The sequence below is a fragment of the Tympanuchus pallidicinctus genome, unplaced genomic scaffold (assembly GCF_026119805.1).
Source record: "Tympanuchus pallidicinctus isolate F22 unplaced genomic scaffold, pur_lepc_1.0 scaffold7, whole genome shotgun sequence".
Classification (NCBI taxonomy): Eukaryota; Metazoa; Chordata; class Aves; order Galliformes; family Phasianidae; genus Tympanuchus; species Tympanuchus pallidicinctus.
In genome coordinates, this window is record NW_026294791.1 from 19,558,072 (window position 1) to 19,580,039 (window position 21,968).

Genomic DNA, 21,968 nt, shown 5'->3' on the forward strand with positions numbered 1-21,968 from the left:
AAGATTCAATGGTTGTGGCTGCTTTAATGGATACTGCACTACTACTTCTTTTGTCTATGCTATGCTTGTGTTTAAATCAGCAGAGTTTCTCCCTAACTAGGGACGGGAGTTTATTCTCAGGAGATACCATTTGGGTTTTATTTTGCCTGACAGCAAACATTACTACGGCAATATTGCATTCTGTGTTCTTCAGGCTTTTTCAAATACATAAGAAAGGGACAGGAGGGAGAGAACAAATGTAGACCAAACTGCCAGCAAACAAATCAGGTGCCGCTGCAATCAGCGTTCATTAAACATTCTGAAGACCCCATTGAAAGCATCCCCAAAGAAAACTATGATGTATTTTACTGTGTGCACATACACACATCATTCTCTATTCCTTTTATAATTCAATCATCTTAAAGCAGTTTATTGTTAGTTTGAGTACAAAAAATGAATGGTCATTAAGTAAACATCCTTTCTGATCATCTAGAAAATAAGTAAATAAACCCGAGCTTTCCTATTAAGGTCATTTGTACTTGCTGCTGTCTATCAGTTGAATAATAGGTGTCCAGTCACTTCCAGCATTCTAGATTCCAACGCTGTCCCTTTCAGCATTTTTCAGCCGTATCTGCAAAGATATTTGGTGAGAGCATTAGCAATTAATGAGTCCCAAAACCATTTCATAGTGGTAAAATTTATGATCAGCAATGCTTACATATAATACTTGAACATTCTGAAAACTGCATTACTTTACTTGCTAAAATAATCATTGTATAATTTTACATAGACCAATGCATCAAAATATTTGTTATTGTGACCACATACAAAAATTACTAGCTTGTACATGTATGCCTTCAGAAACCTGAATCTTCTAACCTATAGCTTCTATCTTTATTCCGGTGAAGCATAACACCACTAATTATGCTAAACAGTTTGTTATAAAGGTATAATTAGAAACAGGATAAGATAGACATGATGTGCAAATAGCTCTGTGTGGGTGATTATCACCTTAAAGCCTGCTGGTGGCAGATGAATCAGAGTTTAGAGACAGACCGTGCACCCAAGTGCAAGGTGGAATCAAGATATTCAAATGGCATTCTCTGCTTTGTTCTCTATATTTTTATTCTTCTTTACAGCCAATTTCAAATTAAGAGAGCTTTTTTTGGAATGATAATGAATATAAAACAAAATAAAATAAACCTTGAACGGGCATTCTTGTTTTATTGGTTTCTTAACCTTGAAAGATCTGGTGGATATCTTTCTGCATTTAAAAAAGTGTTAGGATGAGTGTAACTTTATTTGTTTTAAATATTTATTGTGATATTTTGAAGTGAGAAATATAAATATTGTAAAACTGAGAGAGCAAATACTAGAAATCTTATTTTTTAAAAATCACACTGGAAGTATTTAGAACCTGATTTCACCCCCTTGCACCAATCAAGAACTTCTCTCACCAAATTTGCACTGGGATCAAAGTTATTACAGTGCCAAGCTCCGGACTAGATTATGTACGTAATATCTACATATGTGCAGGATTTAAATATGCATATGTAGGTTGTAATTGTTTGTAATTAATTGAGAACAAGTTTTACAGAGAGAACTGAATAGTTGAGGGACCACGAACCTACAAAATCTTTTAGATAGTTTTCAGATTGTAACATTTTGGATATACTAGCAAAATATTCCCATTTCAATTCAGTTTTAATGAAATCTGACTTTTTACTAAATAACACTGTAAATCAGACCCCTAGTCTAAGGCAATCACCTTATCTGAATAAGCAGGTACAGGCAGACAGTATTTGTTTTCTCACTGTTACTCTAATAACTCTATGCGCCCAGAATTTTTCTTCAAGTCTAACAATTAGGCTTTCTATGATATTAAAACTTTATAGAGCTGGAAAAAAAAGATACCAGTGTCCTTTGTGCTATAATGCTTTCATTTGAATACCAGCTATGAAAGTAAATTAAACATTCTAAGTCAAAGAAATTGTGAGTTTATTTACCTGGTAGGATTCATGAGAACACCACTGTTCTCCTATGTAACTTGGATTTCAGTTTTGAAGTTCACTAAGTGAGGTCCCTTCGCTGATTCCAGTGCTGAACAGAATCCCATTCTTTGTGGAGTGATTTCTAGTGTACTACTCAAGAAAGCACAGATAAACTGCTGGGCTGGAATTTGGGAGAGTTTTTGTTTTAGTTTGCTTGATTTGCCAGATCCACCAATTTTAACAGATAAGAAGAGCCACTCTCTCCAACTTAGTAGATGTGGCCAGTGACAGTTCTGTGTTGTTTCTCATTCTTCATCCCAAAGTATCTTCATCATCTAGGATTAATTACAATCATTAGTACATCACTCTTTTCAGAACTTTCTCTTTTTAATTTGATGTAATATAGAGAAGACTATTAAGTTCCCCCCAAAAAATATTGCATTCACAACGTGCAAATTTAGATGCAGCTACTCAGAAAAGTTTCTGGACAAGAAATCTAGGAAGATATTTAAGAATACAACATCTATAAAGCTCGAGGAGGAAAAGCACTTCTTTTTATTTATTTATTTTGTCCCCAGACATGAAATTCATTTACTTCTTGGAGTATAAAGAAGAATGAGTCTTGACATCAGCATTTTGATTTTTTAAAATAGGTCTTGATCTACTGTTCTTCATCAGCTGTGAACAACAGTACAGTAGTCTCAGTCCAACTGTGAATTCCAGCACCACTGTAAGATTAAAGCAAAAGAAATCAAAATAAAAAAATACTTCTGCAAACATTTTGCAAGTATTTTTACAAATACTATAAATACTTACAATTGAAGAATAGTCCTTCCAACCTCACTAGTGTGAGAATAACAATATTTTACCTTAGTTAAAAGCAGCAGATTTTTTTCTGAGATCAGATCCTAAGTTTTCCAGAACTGGATCACTGGATTTTTAAAACCTCTTAAAAGATCACTTGCTTTTACTCTGAAACAACAACTGGACGCATAAAGAACTAATTGCATTTAAATTCTTCCAACAGTTGTAAAAGATGTTGTAGCTGAGGAGCTGCAAAAACAACCACATCTTCACATTAATGCAGAATTCTCCTTTCTTCAAAGGAACAGGTATGAAACTTCCTACATTGCTCCAAAAAGATTGCCTAAAATTGGCCCAGAAATTTTTTTAAGACTTAATAAATCAGTGCATGATTTAAAAAAAAAAAAAAAAAAAAAAAAAAAAAAAAAAACAATAAAACCAAACCTTTCTTTTGACATTCCTTCCCATTTCAGGAGATCAATTTTCAGTATAAATAAACTGCCATAAGACAAATTTTTCATGAGGTGTGTTATCACTGCTTCAAAAAGACCTAAAAACAGTGTAATAATCATCACATGATGTTTGCAAGAAGAGACCATATATCATCTGATACAAACATCAATTATTTCAGCAGTTACAAAATCTCCATAGCCACTGATCTGATCCGAACATTATTTCTAATTATTCTCAATCCTTTTTTGTTTTATATTAAACCTAAAACCACTGTCATACATCTATCACCGTACCCAGCAGATGCCTATTTTTCGGATGAAACGCCATCTTAGCTCTCAGCTACTCACTGTTTAAAATAGGCAGTGGCAAGGCCAGTTTTCAACACCTTCTACTGGAATCACTGAACTTGATTTTTTTTTAAATACTTTTATGTGTTTTAAGCCAAAGTTTTAAGAGACTAAACTTAAACATAACTAGTCTCCCTCACTAAGATTCTTTATAATGTGAATAAATAAATGACAGTAGGAAACACAAATTATCTTTGTCTAACATTAGAGTAAGCATTACTTAAGGCTTACTCATTTACCATGAGTGATTTTTAGCAAATACTCTGTTTGTGGACAAGTCAGTTTAAACATTTTAGGAGATGAAAGTATACAGAGTGCAGATGCCCAGGCAGCAATGTAGTCTTCATATGCTCCATCACCTGCCCTTGGTCAGCATTCCCAGTGAAGGATAGTCCCTCTCAGTGGAAGTACATGCCAGTTTTACTGCCAGCTCAGTACTCGGTTGAAGTGAGAAACAAACAAAGAGCTGATTAATTTCTGCCAACAAAATGACAAGTTTTTTCTTGAGCAACTGCCTGGCTGAAATTAAGCTGAAATGACCTGTTTCATTTCTGTTATTTCCCTAATTCAAAGCCAGAATGTGGCATGAGGTGCTGATTGCACTTCTAGGGAATACTTGAAATGTATTTTCTTTATTTAATATCTTTATATTCAAAACATTGAGGGGAAGCTGGAAGGGAATGGCCAGAGGAAATAATCATATATCTAGTAAATCTGCAATCATGAGCTTTTCCTTTCTCCACAAAAGATTTTTTTTTCAAGAGTTGGCTTTGAAATAACAGAAACTAAAAATGCAGAAATTTCCAATGTAAATTTAAAACATCATGTCTTAATTTTCTGCTCGTTCATATATCTCACATACCTTTACTATTTAAGGTGCCTAAAGTACCTTTACTTTTAAACAATGCACTAAAAATCTACTTTTAGAAGCCCTTTTTCACATTTCTGTAGCTTTGTTTACCTAGAACACCTACCATGGAACATTTAACAACAGAGTAGTATCCTAGATTTATCTAGTGTTTTTTCTAGAATACCTAGACCAACTTTAATTATCCAGGAAAACAAGGACTACAGAATTGAGCATGCAAACAAAATGTTAAAGTAAAGTAAAGTTTATTCGGTAAACTTGTCTATGTAAAAAAAAAAAGCTTTGTGGTGATCACTTAGGACTAGAAATGTTTTCACAAGTTGCAATAAGAGAATAAGTAGCTTCTAAATGAATGTTATTGTTTTCTGTTGTTTTATGTTATTGTTTTCTGATGACTCATCTGCTCCAACATACTTGTGGGAATGACAGTCAATATTCTCTGACTTGGAAGTCTCACATATGCTTTTAGATAAAGCATTTAACGTCACATTCAAGGAGGGAAGGAGGGAGCTAGAAAGATAAATAAAAAGACCTTTATAAGGAAACATGTAATCTTGGTGATAATACATTCTATGAGTGTGGACATAAGAAAAAAACCCTTCTCTTTAGCAAATATATATGTATGTATGTGTATATATATATATATATATAAATGTGAAAAAAAGAAGCATTAAGTCTCCTGGAGCGCTAACATTACCAAGCAGCCCAGAGCTACTAAAGACAGCAAATGATTTGAACTTGATACAACCCTGAACAACAACTTTTGAAGTTGACCTTGCTATGAGCACAGTTTAGAACAAATGACCTTGAGAAAGCCTTTCTAAGGTGGTTAAAAATAGCACTAATAACTAGTAATAATAACTCTTAATTGTTAATCCTTAGTCACAGTACATATGCTCATCTGTTTTTTGTATGCCCATTAAGAAACATAGCTCAGTATAGTCTAATTTAAAAGGTCAGGGAAGTTTTCATTATTTTAGCAAGTCACAGTCTCCATTTCAAGTCAGTTTGTGAAAAGAATTATGAATCTATAGAATTTATAGGATTACTTAGAAACACTTAACACTGATTTTCTGACACAGAAGTAATGATTTTATTTGGACAAGACAAGAGATTCCTTGGGGAAATCGTTATCAGAATAAGAGTTGATATGATTTTATGTATTGGACCTACAGTTTATTAAGTAGCAGGTATTTCAGAAGGTTAGTCCTTAAGGCATTACAAAGCTTTGATATTGTTACTTTTATTTCTGGTACTATTTAAGCCATTTTAGAGAATGTAGTCAATAAAGATTGTTTTTCCTTTCTAGCTCCTGATTTTCATACATATTATCTGATGTCCAGTCCATTAAAAAATTTAAGCCAAGACTAAGCATTCCTGAAACTTAACCAAAACTGAATCAGTGAATTAAATGTCCAAATCATTTATTTGTATGTATTTCAAACTTCTTTACCATAACAAGTCCATGAATGTTTCAGGAGGTGGAATGTGGTCGTAGATGCATAGAATTATAGAATTAGACTATAATATATATATAATATAATATATATATATTATATATAATATAATATAATATAATATAATATAATATAATATAATATAATATAATATAATATAATATAATATAATATAATATAATATAATATAATATAATATATTATATATATATATATAATAATATAATTAGACTATAGAATTATAGTCTAATAGGAGCTATTGGGAATATTGGGAATAGGTGAACGGTTGGACTGGATGATCTTTTAGGTCTTTTCCAACCTTGGTGATTCTATGATTCTATGAAAAGTGTGATAGGGTTACCATGCCACCTCAGTATGGCTTTGAGATAGCTTTTATAATGCACTGATTATAGTGTTTGCACTTCCTATGTGTGTGAATTGGTGGATCTGATTAGCAGAGGCAGGTTGTTTTCAATCAAGACTTAAGACTACCAAATCAGCTCAGTTTTCCTTATGTGCATTATCTTGACTAATAGGGAAAAAAAAAAAAAACCATAAAAAAGCAAGAATATGATGCAATTATATATTTGGATCAAATATTAACTGATTCAATTTCAAAAGACTACCTAATAGTAAAGAGCACAGCGGAAGCCTTTCCTTAAATTGTTCTCTTCAAAGGAAAGCTTTTGGGACGTTCATTCACACCCAGATATTTTCCATTCACCTTTGACAAATTGATCAGAAAATGCAGTAGAAAAAAAATGACATCCTCCTACTAGATCAGGTGGTTGAAGCCCCAGCCTTTTTCTCTTCACCTCTATGTCTTCCACTATGATTGATCTATCAGTGAAACATACTATCTTCCAAAAGACCTGTTAGCCTAGATTCTTGATACCAAAGAGATATGACAACTGCAATCTACATACCACACAACTGAACTTCTTGTCTGCAGAAATAAATTTCCCTCTCCCTGTTTATATCACTGCTGTGTAGGCTGATGTGATCATTAGGGAAAATTCTATTCAGGCTCAGAGAAGAAACAACTACAGAACATACAGAGGATAAAAATGCTGTCCAAATCTGATGTCCAAAGCTAGGCAGATGGGAGCTATCAATGACCAAAGAAAACAGAAACAAAACTAAACTAAACAAGAAACAGTGTAAAAGACCATGTCTCACATCAGGGTCCAAAGAAGTTTTCTACCCCTCCCCTTCCACCACCAGCTCACCTCTTTACTTGCTCTCAGCTCCAGCAGCCAGCACCATTAAGTGTAATCATTCCACCCTACCTCAACACCAAAACACATTGACTAAAGGAAATGAAGCTCTAAAGAGACATATCTTATGCCTTTGATGAGAGACAAAATGCCTCCATATGTAGGTGACGTGGCTTTAGGGCCTTTAAAATACTTAGACATTTTGTATTTTCACAAAAACATAGTCTAGCTGTGATATGAAATAAATGCAACACACAAAAAAATGTGAGTGAAGAAAAGGTCCACACTACTGGAAAATATATGTCTTCTGTTAACAGAAATGTATTTCACTCAAAAGGCCCTAAAACAGGATGCAATGGTAAGATATGTGTCTTTGGTAAGAAATCTATATTTGTCTGATATTGTGATTTTATCTCTACAGAGCAGATTAAAAGAACATGCTTTTATTTTGTTCCATGTGTTAGAACCAAATACGTTGGACTTGAATATCTTCTCACAATGAACAATGATATTTTGAATCATTGAAGTTAAATTGTTATGCACAGTATTTTATGTCCATTTGGTGTTTTGGGAGTCATCAATTGCTTGTTTTCTTGTTCAGTGTGAAATCATGTACTCTTCAAGTGCAACCTAGAATAGTTCAGTAATGGATGTTTGTAATCTATGTCTTTGTCCACATGCTTGCCTGTTTAGAACAATATCACAGATGCAAATAACAAAACATGATTTTTCCTGACGCATGCAGATCCTCCAAAGTTTGATAGGATATGGCCGAATATTTCTTCTCTTGAGGTTTCTAAACCAAATCAAGGTAGGATGCTGTAAAATTCCTAGTGATGTAAAATTTCCCAAATTTCTTTTGAAGAGTCCCAACATGGCAGCAAAAATAGTAACAGTGGTAATGCAACTCAATTTTTATTTTTATTTTTAATTTTTTTTTGTGCTAAGTAATGATATTCTGTGAGAAAATATCTACAGAGTTCAACCATAAAAAAAACCTCACCTGAATTGGGCATCTTTCAACAGTAAGATCAAGCACATCACTACGTAAAGTCTGGAAATGTAGACACACAGGTTATAAGTACTGACACATGTAAAGTCATACGGAAGTCCTTAGATAATATGAAATGACTTGTATAAACAGCACAGTCAGTATTATGAATAAGTTTTCAGATTTTTTGACTGAGAAAGATTGCAATTCACTTCTTTAAACACACTTACTAATATTTTGTTTCCACTTTCTCTTGCCAAGTGAGCTGGGAACTCTCAGCTTGTATGCCATTCAGCCTGCAAGCACGATCTCTGCAGAATAGACTGTTCTCAGCAATTCAAGTTCCACACAAAAAATTACTCGTAGGCTTTGGCATGATGATTATCACTGAAAGTGACAGAATGACTTTTTGAGATGAATAATAAAGTAAAAGCAATATTCTTTGTTACTTGAAGTTCTATTCAGCTGTGCTACACATTTCATAAAGATCATTCAGTGTAAAATTATAACGGTCCTTCTTTTTTCTCCTTATTTACTGCCCCGATAACCATTCACTCCCAAGGAAACCCTGCAGAAATTTGGTCAGCAGCTTGCTCTGATAATTCAGAGGATGTCTTTTCTGGCCTTTAGCATATATAGATGGAGAGAGTACAAAATTAAAAGGTGAGATAGAAAATAGCTACTAAACTAGAGAAACAAACAAAAAAAAAAAGGATTCTGTTGGGAAAGTATCTTAGAATGGCTGCAGGTCTATCCATTGATCACAGTGACCAGATGGGGATATGCACATACACGTATAAAACTTAATGTGCTACATGTGCAAGCTTCTACATTCTCTACACAAAAGACAGAAAATCACAGTTGGTCTGTGCTCTCTATAAGGTTTAAGAATGTACTTTAGTTTGTATTATTCACATATATTTTGAGCTAAATATCCCTGACGATATGGCAGTATTCTAATAATTTAATTTAGCCCATGTTCTATTTTCTAAGTTTTTGCATGCGTTCTTCAAATAAACAAAAAAATACAGGTTGATGTCTACTCCTCTGCTGTGTCCAAGGATTAGCCTACCTTATTCACAACGTATTTCATAGCTTAATCATTTATACTACTTGTAATCTAAGACCTAACTTCACTGCACAATACATCTCGAGCAGCACAAGATTACTCATTATTTCTCTCCCAGTAAATGAGAGCCAGCTGCAGTAGCATTATTTTTGATATTTTGTTATGGAACACAAAACACAAAAACTTAAAAGCATTTCTATTTAGATTATATGCTTGTGTTATATATTTACTGTAAATTAAATACTTGTTAATTATAGCGTATAATGAGAATGATTACAAAAATCTTATTATATCTAATATTATTTTATCGCATTTTCTTTCTTTACGCAAATAGGCCAGAGTACGTTTGCAAGTAAATTTCATAAAACCCTTTGTAGAGCACTCTGATTGCCTTATAGCCATTGGTCATGTACTAGTAGAAGTTACCCTATAACATCTAACACAAAATTGCCAGTGTGCATACGTGAATTAATTTCCCTTTATTTTGGATATTATAGCTCAAATGACTCAATAGTTGGTAGCCTATAATACACTTTCAGTAAGTTTCGTGGTTTCCTTACAAAACAGTAGCCATTGTTAAAGTTAATGTAACATGGTAAAGAAACAAAATAGTTTATTTTAATCTTTTGATTTATTTCTTTTAATCTTTTGATTTATTTCTATATGATATCGTTTCTAATTTATTGTTCATTTTATCACCTATCCAGTTGCTCCCAAATTATCTATGACAACTGTGTCTTCTGTTCAAGTTGCAAACCACAAGAGAGGTAGGAATTCTTGGATTCATACAGTGATTTCATAGTGCTATGTGTTGTGAGAACATTGCACTGTATGAATCTGGAATATCTGTGAAGTGAACCCATCAGCTTTACTGGTGAGGCATCTTCATTGACAGCAGAAACATTAAATCACGTAAACGTAAGGCATACACAGAAAAACTAATTATGCTTTTTACACAGTCACTGCTGACATATAAGTGATGTGGCGCTTGTTTTTGGACTAATTAAATATTAGAAAATGACCATTCAGATTGTTACCTAGAAATGAAATGTTTGTTTGAGATTTCCTCACCCATCTGCGTAAATTGTAAAAAAGGAAAGAAAAAGATTAGTTGAGCGGAAACAAAGCATAAAAAAGTCAATTGTCCATATCATCAAGAAGTATCTGTACCCATGGAGTTGAGTATGTAGTTATGTCTTCTAATGCATTGTAAGTGTGTCTTACATCTTCATTTTATTGTAACAATGTGCAAATTGAAAGTATAGGCATTACGTTTTGTACTGATGTTTCAGTGTTTTATCAAAATAATGGCATTATGTGGGCACAATGAAGGATGCCAGTACTATCTCAGTGGCATACAAGCAACCTATTTGATTTGCATATTTATCAATCTGCCTGAGCTCAGATATTTTCATTGGGTTTCCTCCTCAATTTATCTATAAAAAGTACATATAAAAATGTTTCACTTTTCTGCAGCTATTGTGAATCACAGCATCACAGAATCACAGGGTTGGAAGGGACCTCAAGGATCGTGAATCTCCAACCCTCCTGCCACAGGCAGGGCCACTAACCTCCACATTTAATACTAGACCAGGCTGCCCAGGGAATATCTCCTTATTCATGAAACACACATCTCTAAGGACTAGAGATACCAACAAACATTAGAACTTTGAACCATTTGATAAGATCATGATAATATTTGTTTTGAAGCAGGTCATTTCAAGGTCACAAGAAAGTCTCCTTTGTCTTTTGTTAGAGTACAGAGAAGGAAACCAGAGTTACCGGACAATGAAAAAGAAAAAAAAAAGAAAAAAGAATTTAATGATTTCTGAATGTACTTTTCTTGAAATACTTTCTGTGGTTTTAATTAGAAAATGACACTGATTGCTGTCTCGTGCATTATCAGTTTCAGTTTTAAAACTGTGCTTCCCTTCCATGTGTGTCTACCACTGTTTCATGTGATGACGTTTCATGTTTTACTGGTCCCAGCTGAAGCTTGAGCTGAACCCAATCCTGACTGATAGCAGAACAGTACATCATCTTGAAGATGTAAATGTGTAGCATTACAACAGAGGGGAGGCAACAGAGTATTCAATTTATAGAAAGACATATTCAACCTTTACATGAGTATCTTCAATATTTAATTTTATGCTTTATGCAATAGGATCAGGGTTGTCACAACAGAAAATCATCTTTAAAGGCTCGTGCAGTCAGATCTTCTGAGTTGGAAAGGAATTTGACAATTCCTGAATCATCCAAAGATAATAATCAAATCTAACATGGCTTTCTATTTTCCCTTTTTCCTTCACACTAAACATACCTAACTAGCATTACCTGTCCTTTGAGTTTTCACTTTCCAATTCATTTACTCCTTACTGTTACTCAGCTTTAAACTGCCTCTAGTTTATCTGAGCCTTTTCTGACATAGTGTTAGGAATTGAAAGCAGCATTTTGCTGTAAGCTCAGGGCATTTCAATCTTGTTAAACCATTTTCAGCCTGATTTTAGTACTTTTCATCCACCTCTTTCAGCAACTGCGTGGCTTTGCAAACACGTGAAAATTATTGGGCTGCTAACCAGTGAGGTATGCTTAAAAACCTTAAGTTGTACTTTCTGGTCTTTGTGCACTGGTAGGGGTGAATTACGTGATAAGCTATAAGGGCCACACAGCATTAACAGTTATTAGGTAAGCAGATGCCATGATGCTGAATGCAATTCTACTTGTTATGACAGAGTAATTTTTTATAACATGCAAACCTGTTGCACAGTTTCTTGGGGTTTTTTTGTGGTTTTTGTTGTTGTTGTTGTTTCTTTGTTTTGTTTTGAACATATATATAAGCCTGTAAAAATGTATAAATGGTTCGTTCACTGACCAGGCCAATACCAACAGGCAAAATAACTTCATTTGAATGTATTAGCAAAATGGAACAAGAGCAAAAAATTGGTTATCATCTGGCATTTAAGAGTGTTAAGACCAACTTACTAGAATTATACTTACTAGAATTATAGAATCACCTGTGTTGAAAGGGAACCACAAGAATCAGAGTTCTCCTGACTATACACAGGGCAACCTAAGACTTAAACCATTTATCTAAGAAAGCTGTCAAAATATTTCCTGAATACCAATAAGCTTGGGGCCCACTTCTCAGGGGATACTTGTTCCACTGCCTAACCCTTTCTTAAAAGTGAAAAACTTTTTCTTAATATCCAATCTGAACTTCCCCTGGTGATTTTTGAACCATTCCACTCTATCACAGTTCATCAGAGAGAAGAAATCAGCACCTCTCTCTCCACTCTCCCACGAAGAAGTTGTAGACAGCAATAAAATCAAGAGTTGGTCTAATTACTTACCCTAAAAATTGACAAACTGCATCAGAACTTGAGTTGGCCTTCAGAGCCTGTTTAAGAGTACATTTGTACATCAAACTGAGCCTTTGAAAATCATTAGTTTCTTCTGTAGTCAAGATCATAAATTGGAGAAAGCTTTGCTGTAGCAGTGAATTATTTTATGTGCAGCAATTTTTTGTGTGTGTTTTTGTAATAGCCAATTATCAGCTATAATAGTATTACTGAAGGTCATATCAATTTCAGAGTGGAAATAGTGCAGTTATTCATTCACAAAACATTCTCTCTACTATTTTAAAAACAAAAGATGAGGTAGCATAGTCTGATTTACTGTCACTTACTTATAGTCCACATATTTTTGTAACATAACAATGCAACATTATTTTGCTGCCTGTTACTGTTTCCTCTGAATTCACCTGCAGAGTGATTTATGTTTAGCCATAAGACTGACAAACAGATCAGCACAGTATCTTGTCACCAAAACAAGTTGTGCAATGGGGGCAGAAGACAGGTGCTATGTCAAAGCAGAAATTACAGAATTGCTTCTCCATCTGAGATTCAAAATGATCAGATTGCTTATCTCGAAACAATCTTTCTTATTTTAGAAATTCAGCACACTAAAACTTAGCATTGTAACATTTTTTTTGTTTGTTTGATAGCACTAGTTTCCACTTTTAGATCTGCTGCCTTTACCCCTCAAGGGCAGTTTTCACTCAGGTAAGACAGTTAAACTAGAGGAGAAATGTAGCTGGACAGCTACCTGAGATGCTGAATCTCACTGACTAGTTACAAAAGAGAAACATTAACACTTTTCCTCCCCACTTCATTATCAAAGAACCATAGAATCATGGAATATGACAGACTATGTCTACTGGTAGTGTATTGAATCTAGTACACCAAAGCTTTTACTGTACAGCAGTTACAGGGATCAAAATTATCAGGCTAACATGAACTGTGAGCATTACTTCACCAGCATTACATCAAAGAAAACAGGAATGTGCATATATTAACTGAATATATATATGTAAATTGAAATAATGTTTCCTGGCAGCAGAAAGGCAGTTCTAAAGATGGATATATATGTTATACTAAATGCTGTAGGTAAAAGAAAATATACAATCCATTTACAGGCTGCTAGATCAGACGAACAGCAGAAGAAGTATATACATATTGCGTGCATAACATACTCATAAACATGGACTGGTACAGCAATTACTTAACAAACATATAAACAGGTGCACACATTGTTTCAGGCACACTACACCAACTTGTGGGCTCATTATGTGCCCAGCACAATCAGCAGTGCACCTTAAAAAAGTCACAGAGACCTGGCCCCTGCCACATATATCAGAAATTAACATTTTACATCCTCTGCTATAAGTGTCTAATTATAGGTTAACTTCAAACCCTCAAAGTACTTCCACATCACTGCATCTAGTGCTCCATTATTGCAAAGAAACATACCATAATCTCTTTTACTAATTCAATAAACTTTGGAGTTGTAACTCCAAAGCATCAGTGGTGTTGCTACAATTTGGGAGGGTGTTTGAGAACCTCAGTTTCCTAACGGCTAGATACTATCTTCTGGATTACGTCTGAAGTGTCCCAATGGCCAGTAAATATGCCTTTGGTCCTGCGGCAGCGTTGTCCGTTAGCAAAGATACTCACTTATGATGATTGAAGACCATCTTCTTGTTGTATTTATAGCCTGGCAATATCCTGGCTTCAATCTCCTAGAGTAAACAAGCCAAATTATCATACTCTTCACTTTTTAAATAGGCTCTCTACTTCTCTGATCATCCTAATAACCTTTCCTGCATTTATTCTGAGTTCAGACTCAGAGCTAAGCAATCAGACATACAAAAGCTTTCCACACACATTGCAGCTGTGCCTTGTATAGTGATATTGATACTTTCCTAATTTCTATTTTTCTGAATATGAAAAACATATATTAGTTGTGATTAAATACTGAGGCAGTAGCATTCTGTACGTAGCATAGGATTGCTGATTGTTCTTTTTTTTTTTTTTTCAAAAGAGGCTATCATGCCAGCTGCAATTCAGATGGCTGCAATAAGCATGCCTTCTATTCAGTACACATTTGAGAGTTTTCAAGCTCTTTCCTGGACTAATTGTTCCTCATGTCTGAACTAAAACTGGGTTAATACTTACCTTAGAAATGTGCCAGAAATTGCTCTTAAGTAATACTTCCTTTTTTATTTTTTTTTCTCCTGCTTCACTTGTTTGAGGAGGTTCTTACCAAAATTGTCAAACTCGAGATTTGCTTGTTCTTGAAGTAAAACAGTTCCTTCCCAAGGTGCTGACCAGTTACACTGAGCTGAATTCAGTACTAGTTTTGAATGTTTATCATTTATGTCAGAACAAAGCTTTTTTTTTTTTAATATACCATTATAGATTAAAACATGCTGAAGTTTGGCAATTCTGTGCTCTGTATGCAATATTTTTAATATGAGAAAGATTTTCCTGTGTCTTGATTTATATTCATCTCAAATACGCAAAAAGGACATGCATTTCTATCAGCAGAAACTGAGCTTCCAGTACTCCTGAAAGGTTTACAACTGCAAATGCTTCAGTTCCATCAGGTCTGCCAATAGCAACCAGCCTTTGACGTCATGCTGTGGTCAGTCACGCTAACCTGCCTGAAACAAACCTCACTTTCATTGCAGATAAACATCTGCTGTTGTCCATGTTACATTGATTAACATGTATGTGCCATTCATTCATACTTCTTCTCATAGTTCATTTTTACTGAGCATGTAATGTGCTATTACTCTGCTGCTGTATACATTCTGTATACATTTCTGTTCTTCCTTGAAAGACTGTGAATGCTTCGGGCACTCCAACCGGTGCAGTTACATCGAGCTGCTCAATACGGTCATTTGCGTGAGCTGTAAGCACAACACTAGAGGTCAGCACTGTGAGTTATGCAGGCTGGGCTACTTCAGAAATGCTTCTGCAGAGCTGGACGATGAAAATGTGTGCATAGGTCAGTCCCGGGGTAACTGTGGCTTTTCTTCTGTGCCTTTTCAGCTACTGGCAGCTGCTAGGGACTGCTGCTGCTTAATTGCTAGTTGAGCCAGAATGAGCTTTTTCAATGGATAAGAACATCTGTGAAGACTTTCCATCTGTTCCTTTAGTTGTCACTGTAGCCCCAAGGAAGTATTTTGGATCTGTACATGATGATGAAATCCCTTGATTAATGGCCCTGGGAAGACTCTCCCAGGAAGCCCCAAGAAGCTGACTGTGTTGGCCTGCAGCAGGGAGCTGTACATGTGTGAAAATGGAAGCTTTTGGGTCATAAATCCCTGTTCCTAGTCTAACTTTTGAAATTATTAGTACATTCATGAACACTTGCAGAAGACCTACAGAAGTTGCCAGGTACATGAATAGAAGATGGGGGTTGGTGCTTGTTAACCCCTTTTCATAGAATACCACAGAGTGGCCTGGGTTGAAAAAGAACTCAAAGATCATCTAGTTTCAACCACCCTATCATGGGCAGTATCACCAACCACCAGACCAGGCTGCCCACAGCCACATCCAGCTTGGCTTTGAATACCTCCAAGGATGGGGCATCCTAAACATCTCCAGACAACCTGTTCCAGTGTGTCATCACCTCCTGAAAGAAAAACTTCCTCCTAATATCTAACCTAAATCTTCCCAGTCTTGGTTTAAAATCATTCCCCCTTGTCCTATCACTATCCATCCATATAAATAGTTGCTCCCTCTCCTATTTATACACTCTCCTCAAGTATTCAAAGGCCACAGTGAGGTCTCCCCAGAGCCATCTCTTCTTCATCTTTTATTAACTTAAATTTTTAAAAGAACACATAGCTCCAGATTCTATTCACAGGAACAGGGCTGCTAACTCCTCTCTCTTTTGAGAAGAAACTGAAATTATGCCTGTGTGATTAGAATTTGTCAGACCAGTTTGACATAATGTCAATTCAAATATAGGAAATCAAGACGAAAGCAGGGCTTTAAACCTAATATCTCACGTAACTATCCAAAATGCAGAATTAAAGCAAATGTCCGAACAAAATAAGAAATTGTATAGTACAAAAAATATCACACAAGAAGGATACGCGTTGTTCTCTTATCACCTCAAGTCAGTGCATAGAAAGTGATAGGACAGCAGTTGAAGACCAAGAACAGTCAATAAAAGTTTCGCTATTGGCTTCATACACCATCTAGTAGTGGACACATCTCCACAAAAGGCATTATTCAAACAACCGATTTACAATTTCGTTATATAGTGTTGCTTATAGACACGAGCATCAGAATAACATTTCCTGAATTTCCATTGTAATTAGTTTTTCTTTCTATTTTCCAAGAAGGAAAACAGAAAGAAAGAGAGGGGAAAAAAAAAAAAAAGAAAAAAAAAAATGTTAATACCAACTTGGCTACAGGTGAATGAAGTTACGTTTTAATATTCTTTATAATCCATTTCCGAGATTCAATCCAGACATTTTTTAGGTTGCTATTATTTGTTTCAGTCTACAGCTTGTCAGATTTACATTTTATTTTGTGATGAACACCTGGATTCATTCACACACTGCATTTCACATTCCCTTCTTTTAACTTTGCTTGGCAACACATTCAGAAAATGCATGATCTCTTCTGACATTAATTAGTCTGAGCTAATATAAACTTTAGTAGGCAAATCATGATTTCTTATATGACTGTGCTGAGGATGTTAACCCAATCAAATGTTATCAGTAAAAAGCACTGTCCTTCATATTTGTTTGATGTAAATGAGGGACAGCATCGATATGATATCAGGGCTATATAATTTCAGCTATCTAAATAGGCCTAATAAGCGTGATACTCCGGGATTTTTCATCAGATCATGCAATAAATTGTTTTCCCATATACACTTGAAGTGCTAAGTTAGCAACTGTAGCTATATCCCTAGGACCAGGAAGTTAATAATCCCAGGGTAAAAAATAAGTAGGTTTGTAATTAATTAATTTGCAAGTAATATATTTAGAATGTCTTAGTACTGTGCATTTCAGAGTGGTCCAGACACTAAGGAAAAGCAGAATTAGGTCCATTTAGGTCCTACCTTAAAGCAAGCAAAATTCTCATGGGCTCCCATGTGAGATGACTACAGGATCAACACAGTTTTGCTACATATTATGTAATTTGTTTAAATAACAATATTCTTATTGGTCTAGGGCAGCTTTGAGAATCATATGATCATAATGCATAAAAATCCTTGTTTCTCAGCTTATTCACCAGCGCAGCACTTTCATACTATTGCTGGCATGAAACCAGTGGAATGCAAAGGATACCAAAGAACATTTAGAGGAAGAAATTAAAAATTTAAAAAAAAAGAGAAAACAGAAATTCTTTCCTGATGCGGGGCTGCTAAGATTTAATCCTGCAAAATGTGGGGTGTATTTTCATTGCAGAGAGAGAATGGATTCACCATCCTGCTGCATCGTACACATGGAGTCTTGCTCTATTGGAAACGCTCATTTCTTCTCTGAGAGCAGTGTTTTGAATTTTAAGTATGATTAGAACATTACATTAACAGTAACATTTTAATAATCAGAATTTCAGAGACTACAAATCTTATTCCCATAAAAAGTCTACTTTTTCCAGTTTAACTCTTTCCTCTTCAACTACATATATAGAAAATTCAAACATACTTAGATAGGTTATTGGCAGCTAGCAGGGGTTTGGCTCTGATCTATCAAAACTACTTATATAGTTTTGATATATATATGGTAAGTACATGGATAATGTGAATCTCAGTCAATGCTATCTAAACGATGAAAGTGTTTCAATTTTAAAACCAGAAGCATTAAAAAGCATTTAAATACTGAGAGGGGTTTTTGTTGTTGTCGTTTGATGATTTTTTTATATTTTTTTTAGTATAAAGCAAATGCAACATAGCATACAGTGGGCTTAAATCTTATTTCATTATGCTCTAAAATTTTTAGAAGTAAAATAAATTTTATTTCCTAAAATGAAGTGTCAAATGTTTATCGGCTGAATTCCAAATTACCTTCAGTGGACAACCCAATTTCTAAATAAGTCATGCTATTTAAATATCAAAAATAATTCACTGAGCATGCTTGTAGTGCAATTTAGCAGGATTGGCCTAATAATTCTGTTTCAGTGAACACACACACTGGTAAGCATGAAAAGTGTTGCAACCTCCAAGTGGACCCAGAGTAATACATCATTTCCCTTGCTTTTATAACGTAAATACTGAAATAGTGATTATTGTCTTACCTATAAGATCCAACCATGTGGTCACCAAGTCTTAGGTCCCAGTTAATATCTGTGAAAACTTAATAAATTCCAGTGATCAATGCTTTAAAGGTTGCTCTGTAGCCACTGCCAATCCAGAATGATAGCAGCAAGGCTGTAAGCTTCAGCTCATTTTGCCTATGTTTTTTTTTAAACTTATTGGCAGAATTATATTAATATAGTGCATCTCAGTGAAAAGATGACTACTACTGTTATCTTCCCATCCTTTATAGTCACCAAATTGAGGTCAGGAAGAAAATACCTACCCAGCTGGATTAGCAGAAGATAGGTTTTTTTCCTATCCTGCAGCCTGGCATATGCTCTTTCTAAGTGGATCTGGAAATGTTACTTAATGACCTATTGCTGCAAGGTCATAATGATACCCACTGTCTTTCTTTGGCACACTGGAATTTGATTTTTTTAATGCCTTAGGTATTTGGCAGGTGATGGGAAACGTTGTACAGCATGTCATATAGTGTTGGACAATGAGCTTGGGTGTTCTGTTGACCTTTCTAGATTAGACACTTGTGTCAACTGTGTACTGGAAAAGACACAGCTGAGTTTCTGAAGGTTCCCAGGTCTGTTCTCTGATTTAATCTAGCACTTTTACAAAAATGTCTCGACTTAAAGTTTTCTTTGTGGCAGAGCACAATATGGACCCAATACTTCTAACATTTTCATATGATAATTCAGTAGAAAAGCTTTCACTGACTCAGTGTCAGTTTCTTGTTCTGCAGCCAATTGAAAACTATGTATCTATAGCATTGGCTACACATTTCTTTCAAAAATACTTCTTTTTAATCGCTGTAGATCTGATTTGTTCAACTAAGTTATTTTTAATGTGTAAGAACTGGGTCCTCTGTTTCTAATCTAATTCCAAGCCTTTTGTCCTTCAAGGTTTTCTATTAACACCTTAAACAAATGTGACTTACTGCATTCAGTAACTCCATTCTATGTCTATTTACATAAATATTTTGTACATCTGATTAACATCAGGATTGCCAGCTTTTCAAGTGGCACCCATCACAGCATAATTATGCTGTCTTGCACAATATTTTTGGCATTACAGCATTCAGCTTCATTAATGAACATTGCTAGCTAATTGACTGTATTATTATTGTGGATATCCAACTGCCAAAGGTAACTTCTCTTCCTCAGCATGCCAAATGTTAAAAGCGTCATCTGTAATTTATGGCTATTAGACACTGACACAACAGATGACAAATGTCTTTCTGCTAATGTTGTTGGGTGGTTTTGTTGGTTTGGTTTTTTTTTTTCCTGACACAGATTTTCCATTGTATTTTTTAATATTTTCCTTCCCAGTTCAACTACATTTTGTCATTTTCAATTTCACTCAATTTTAACCTAATTCTGGGAAAAATTGCCAAAAGTAGTCAAAGCAGCAGTGATTCACAGGCACACAAAGCCAGATTCCTGCAGGTCACTCAGATTCAAGAATCAATTTGTATTTCTTTTGCTTTCAACAGCAGCAGAGATCTGCCAAAATACAAGTGTGTCTGCAGTCTTGGGTAAGGGAGGAGTTACTCTGGGTCTACATGGGTCTACATAAAAATTAAGATAAGACCACTTGAAGAAAAAAAACTGAAGAATGAGAATGCCAAAAAATGAGCACTGCTAGCTAACATCTTCTTCACATAGCTAGCTGAAAGCTGAATTCTCATATTCTAATCACAATAAAGAAAAGGGCTGTGGTTGAAGAAGATATATCCCCCTACAGTAACTGTTGTGGGAGGAAATAGGTTGCCCTAGTCTTACTTTAATTAGGTCAGTACACGTGTGGAAAATATACAGCAGAGAAAGAGCCTCATTGCATCTTCCATCTGCCCACTGGGAGATGAGAGAAATGAAAACAGCAACATAAAGCAAGTTCTGATAAGTTTTGCATTACATTCCTTCTCACCTCTGCTTATCATTGTGGAAAATGTAAAAGGTTTATTAATGTCACTGATAAATACAGTCTCATCAATTTAATGACAAATATCCACAAAAATTATTATACTACTCCAAACAATAAAGGAAGACTATCTTGGAAATAACTAAAGTGCACTTATATAGCCTTCTAAAGCCATTCAGCATTTCTAAAACCATTGAGTAATATATAGACAAGCCCATTTTAATGATGTGAAACATTTTGCCCTAATGGCACATTGATATGTAAAGCTTTCCTAACATTTGTTAAATTGTCAAAAACATTCCTACCAGTGTTACAAATACCCTCAAAGAACAGATAGCTTTTGCCTTCACATCTTCCTGCTTACCTTTTTCTCTTCATATCATAAAATGCCTCTTCCTGAAATGACATTTGCAAACAAATATATGGACCACAGTAATTATAGTCACTACTCCTGATATTATTCATAGACAGTCTTCCTTTACCTGTAACATTGGAAATGCAGCCTCTATGGTATTAAATGAATTATCACTTCATGTAGACCTGAATCCAGTGTGTGTGTGTTGTCTTGTTTCTGCAGACTGTTATTGTAACCCTTTTGGTTCAGTCCATGATCGCTGTAATGACAGAGGATTTTGTGAGTGTAAGGAGGGAGCATCAGGGCCTAAATGTGATAAATGTCTGCCGGGATATATCTGGCACAGCTTGGGCTGTCAACGTAAGTAACTCAGAGTTGCCCCTCTTCTGCAACTTTGCTGCCTCTGCGTCTGTGTGCTATCATGTGCAGCTACTTAAGAGCAGAAAATGAGCAAAACCTCTGCAGGCTGCCAGAATGTCATACTGCCTGAGCCTTTCTGGAGACTCCCAGATGAGGACAATAGATTGGTTGTGCCATCCGTTAATTTTAGTACACTTTCAGTGTCCTTGCTCTTGCTAATTCTTGCAAGAGTTCCCACTGAAATATATAAATGTGTGTGTCTTGCTATCTGTGAAAAACGTTTCGTGTACTAACATATCAGCATATTAAATCCAACTTTTAAATTCTGCCTAAAAGACAAAAGGTAATTTCTCTGCATGTTCATTTTTTTTCCTACTAAATTTCAATCTCTTGGATTAACTTAATCATACTTTCACACCGTAGAACTAAGCCTCAGAGCAATACAACTGCAAAGTGCTGGCTTATTATATGTTATAATTAGTGAAAACTACACAAAATTTAACAATAATATTAAAATAGAATTGAAAAAAATGTCCTTAAAA

The 21,968-nt window shown here is 35.0% G+C and overlaps 1 protein-coding gene across 7 annotated transcripts in view; it reads left to right on the forward strand.

Annotated features, from left to right (window-relative positions):
- NTNG1 (netrin G1) overlaps nt 1–21,968 on the forward strand; it is a 150,888-nt gene that overhangs the window by 106,215 nt on the left and 22,705 nt on the right. The window contains exons 6-9 of one of the 7 annotated variants that reach the window (XM_052667014.1): nt 7,862–7,927; nt 9,884–9,943; nt 15,357–15,524; nt 21,289–21,426. The exons of 1 other annotated variant lie outside the window; for it this stretch is intronic. In XM_052667014.1, the coding sequence (XP_052522974.1) occupies nt 7,862–7,927; nt 9,884–9,943; nt 15,357–15,524; nt 21,289–21,426 (432 nt within the window). The remainder of the gene's footprint in view (nt 1–7,861; nt 7,928–9,883; nt 9,944–15,356; nt 15,525–21,288; nt 21,427–21,968) is intronic. 5 more of the 7 variants (XM_052667010.1, XM_052667008.1, XM_052667007.1 and 2 more) reach the window with 5 other exon arrangements.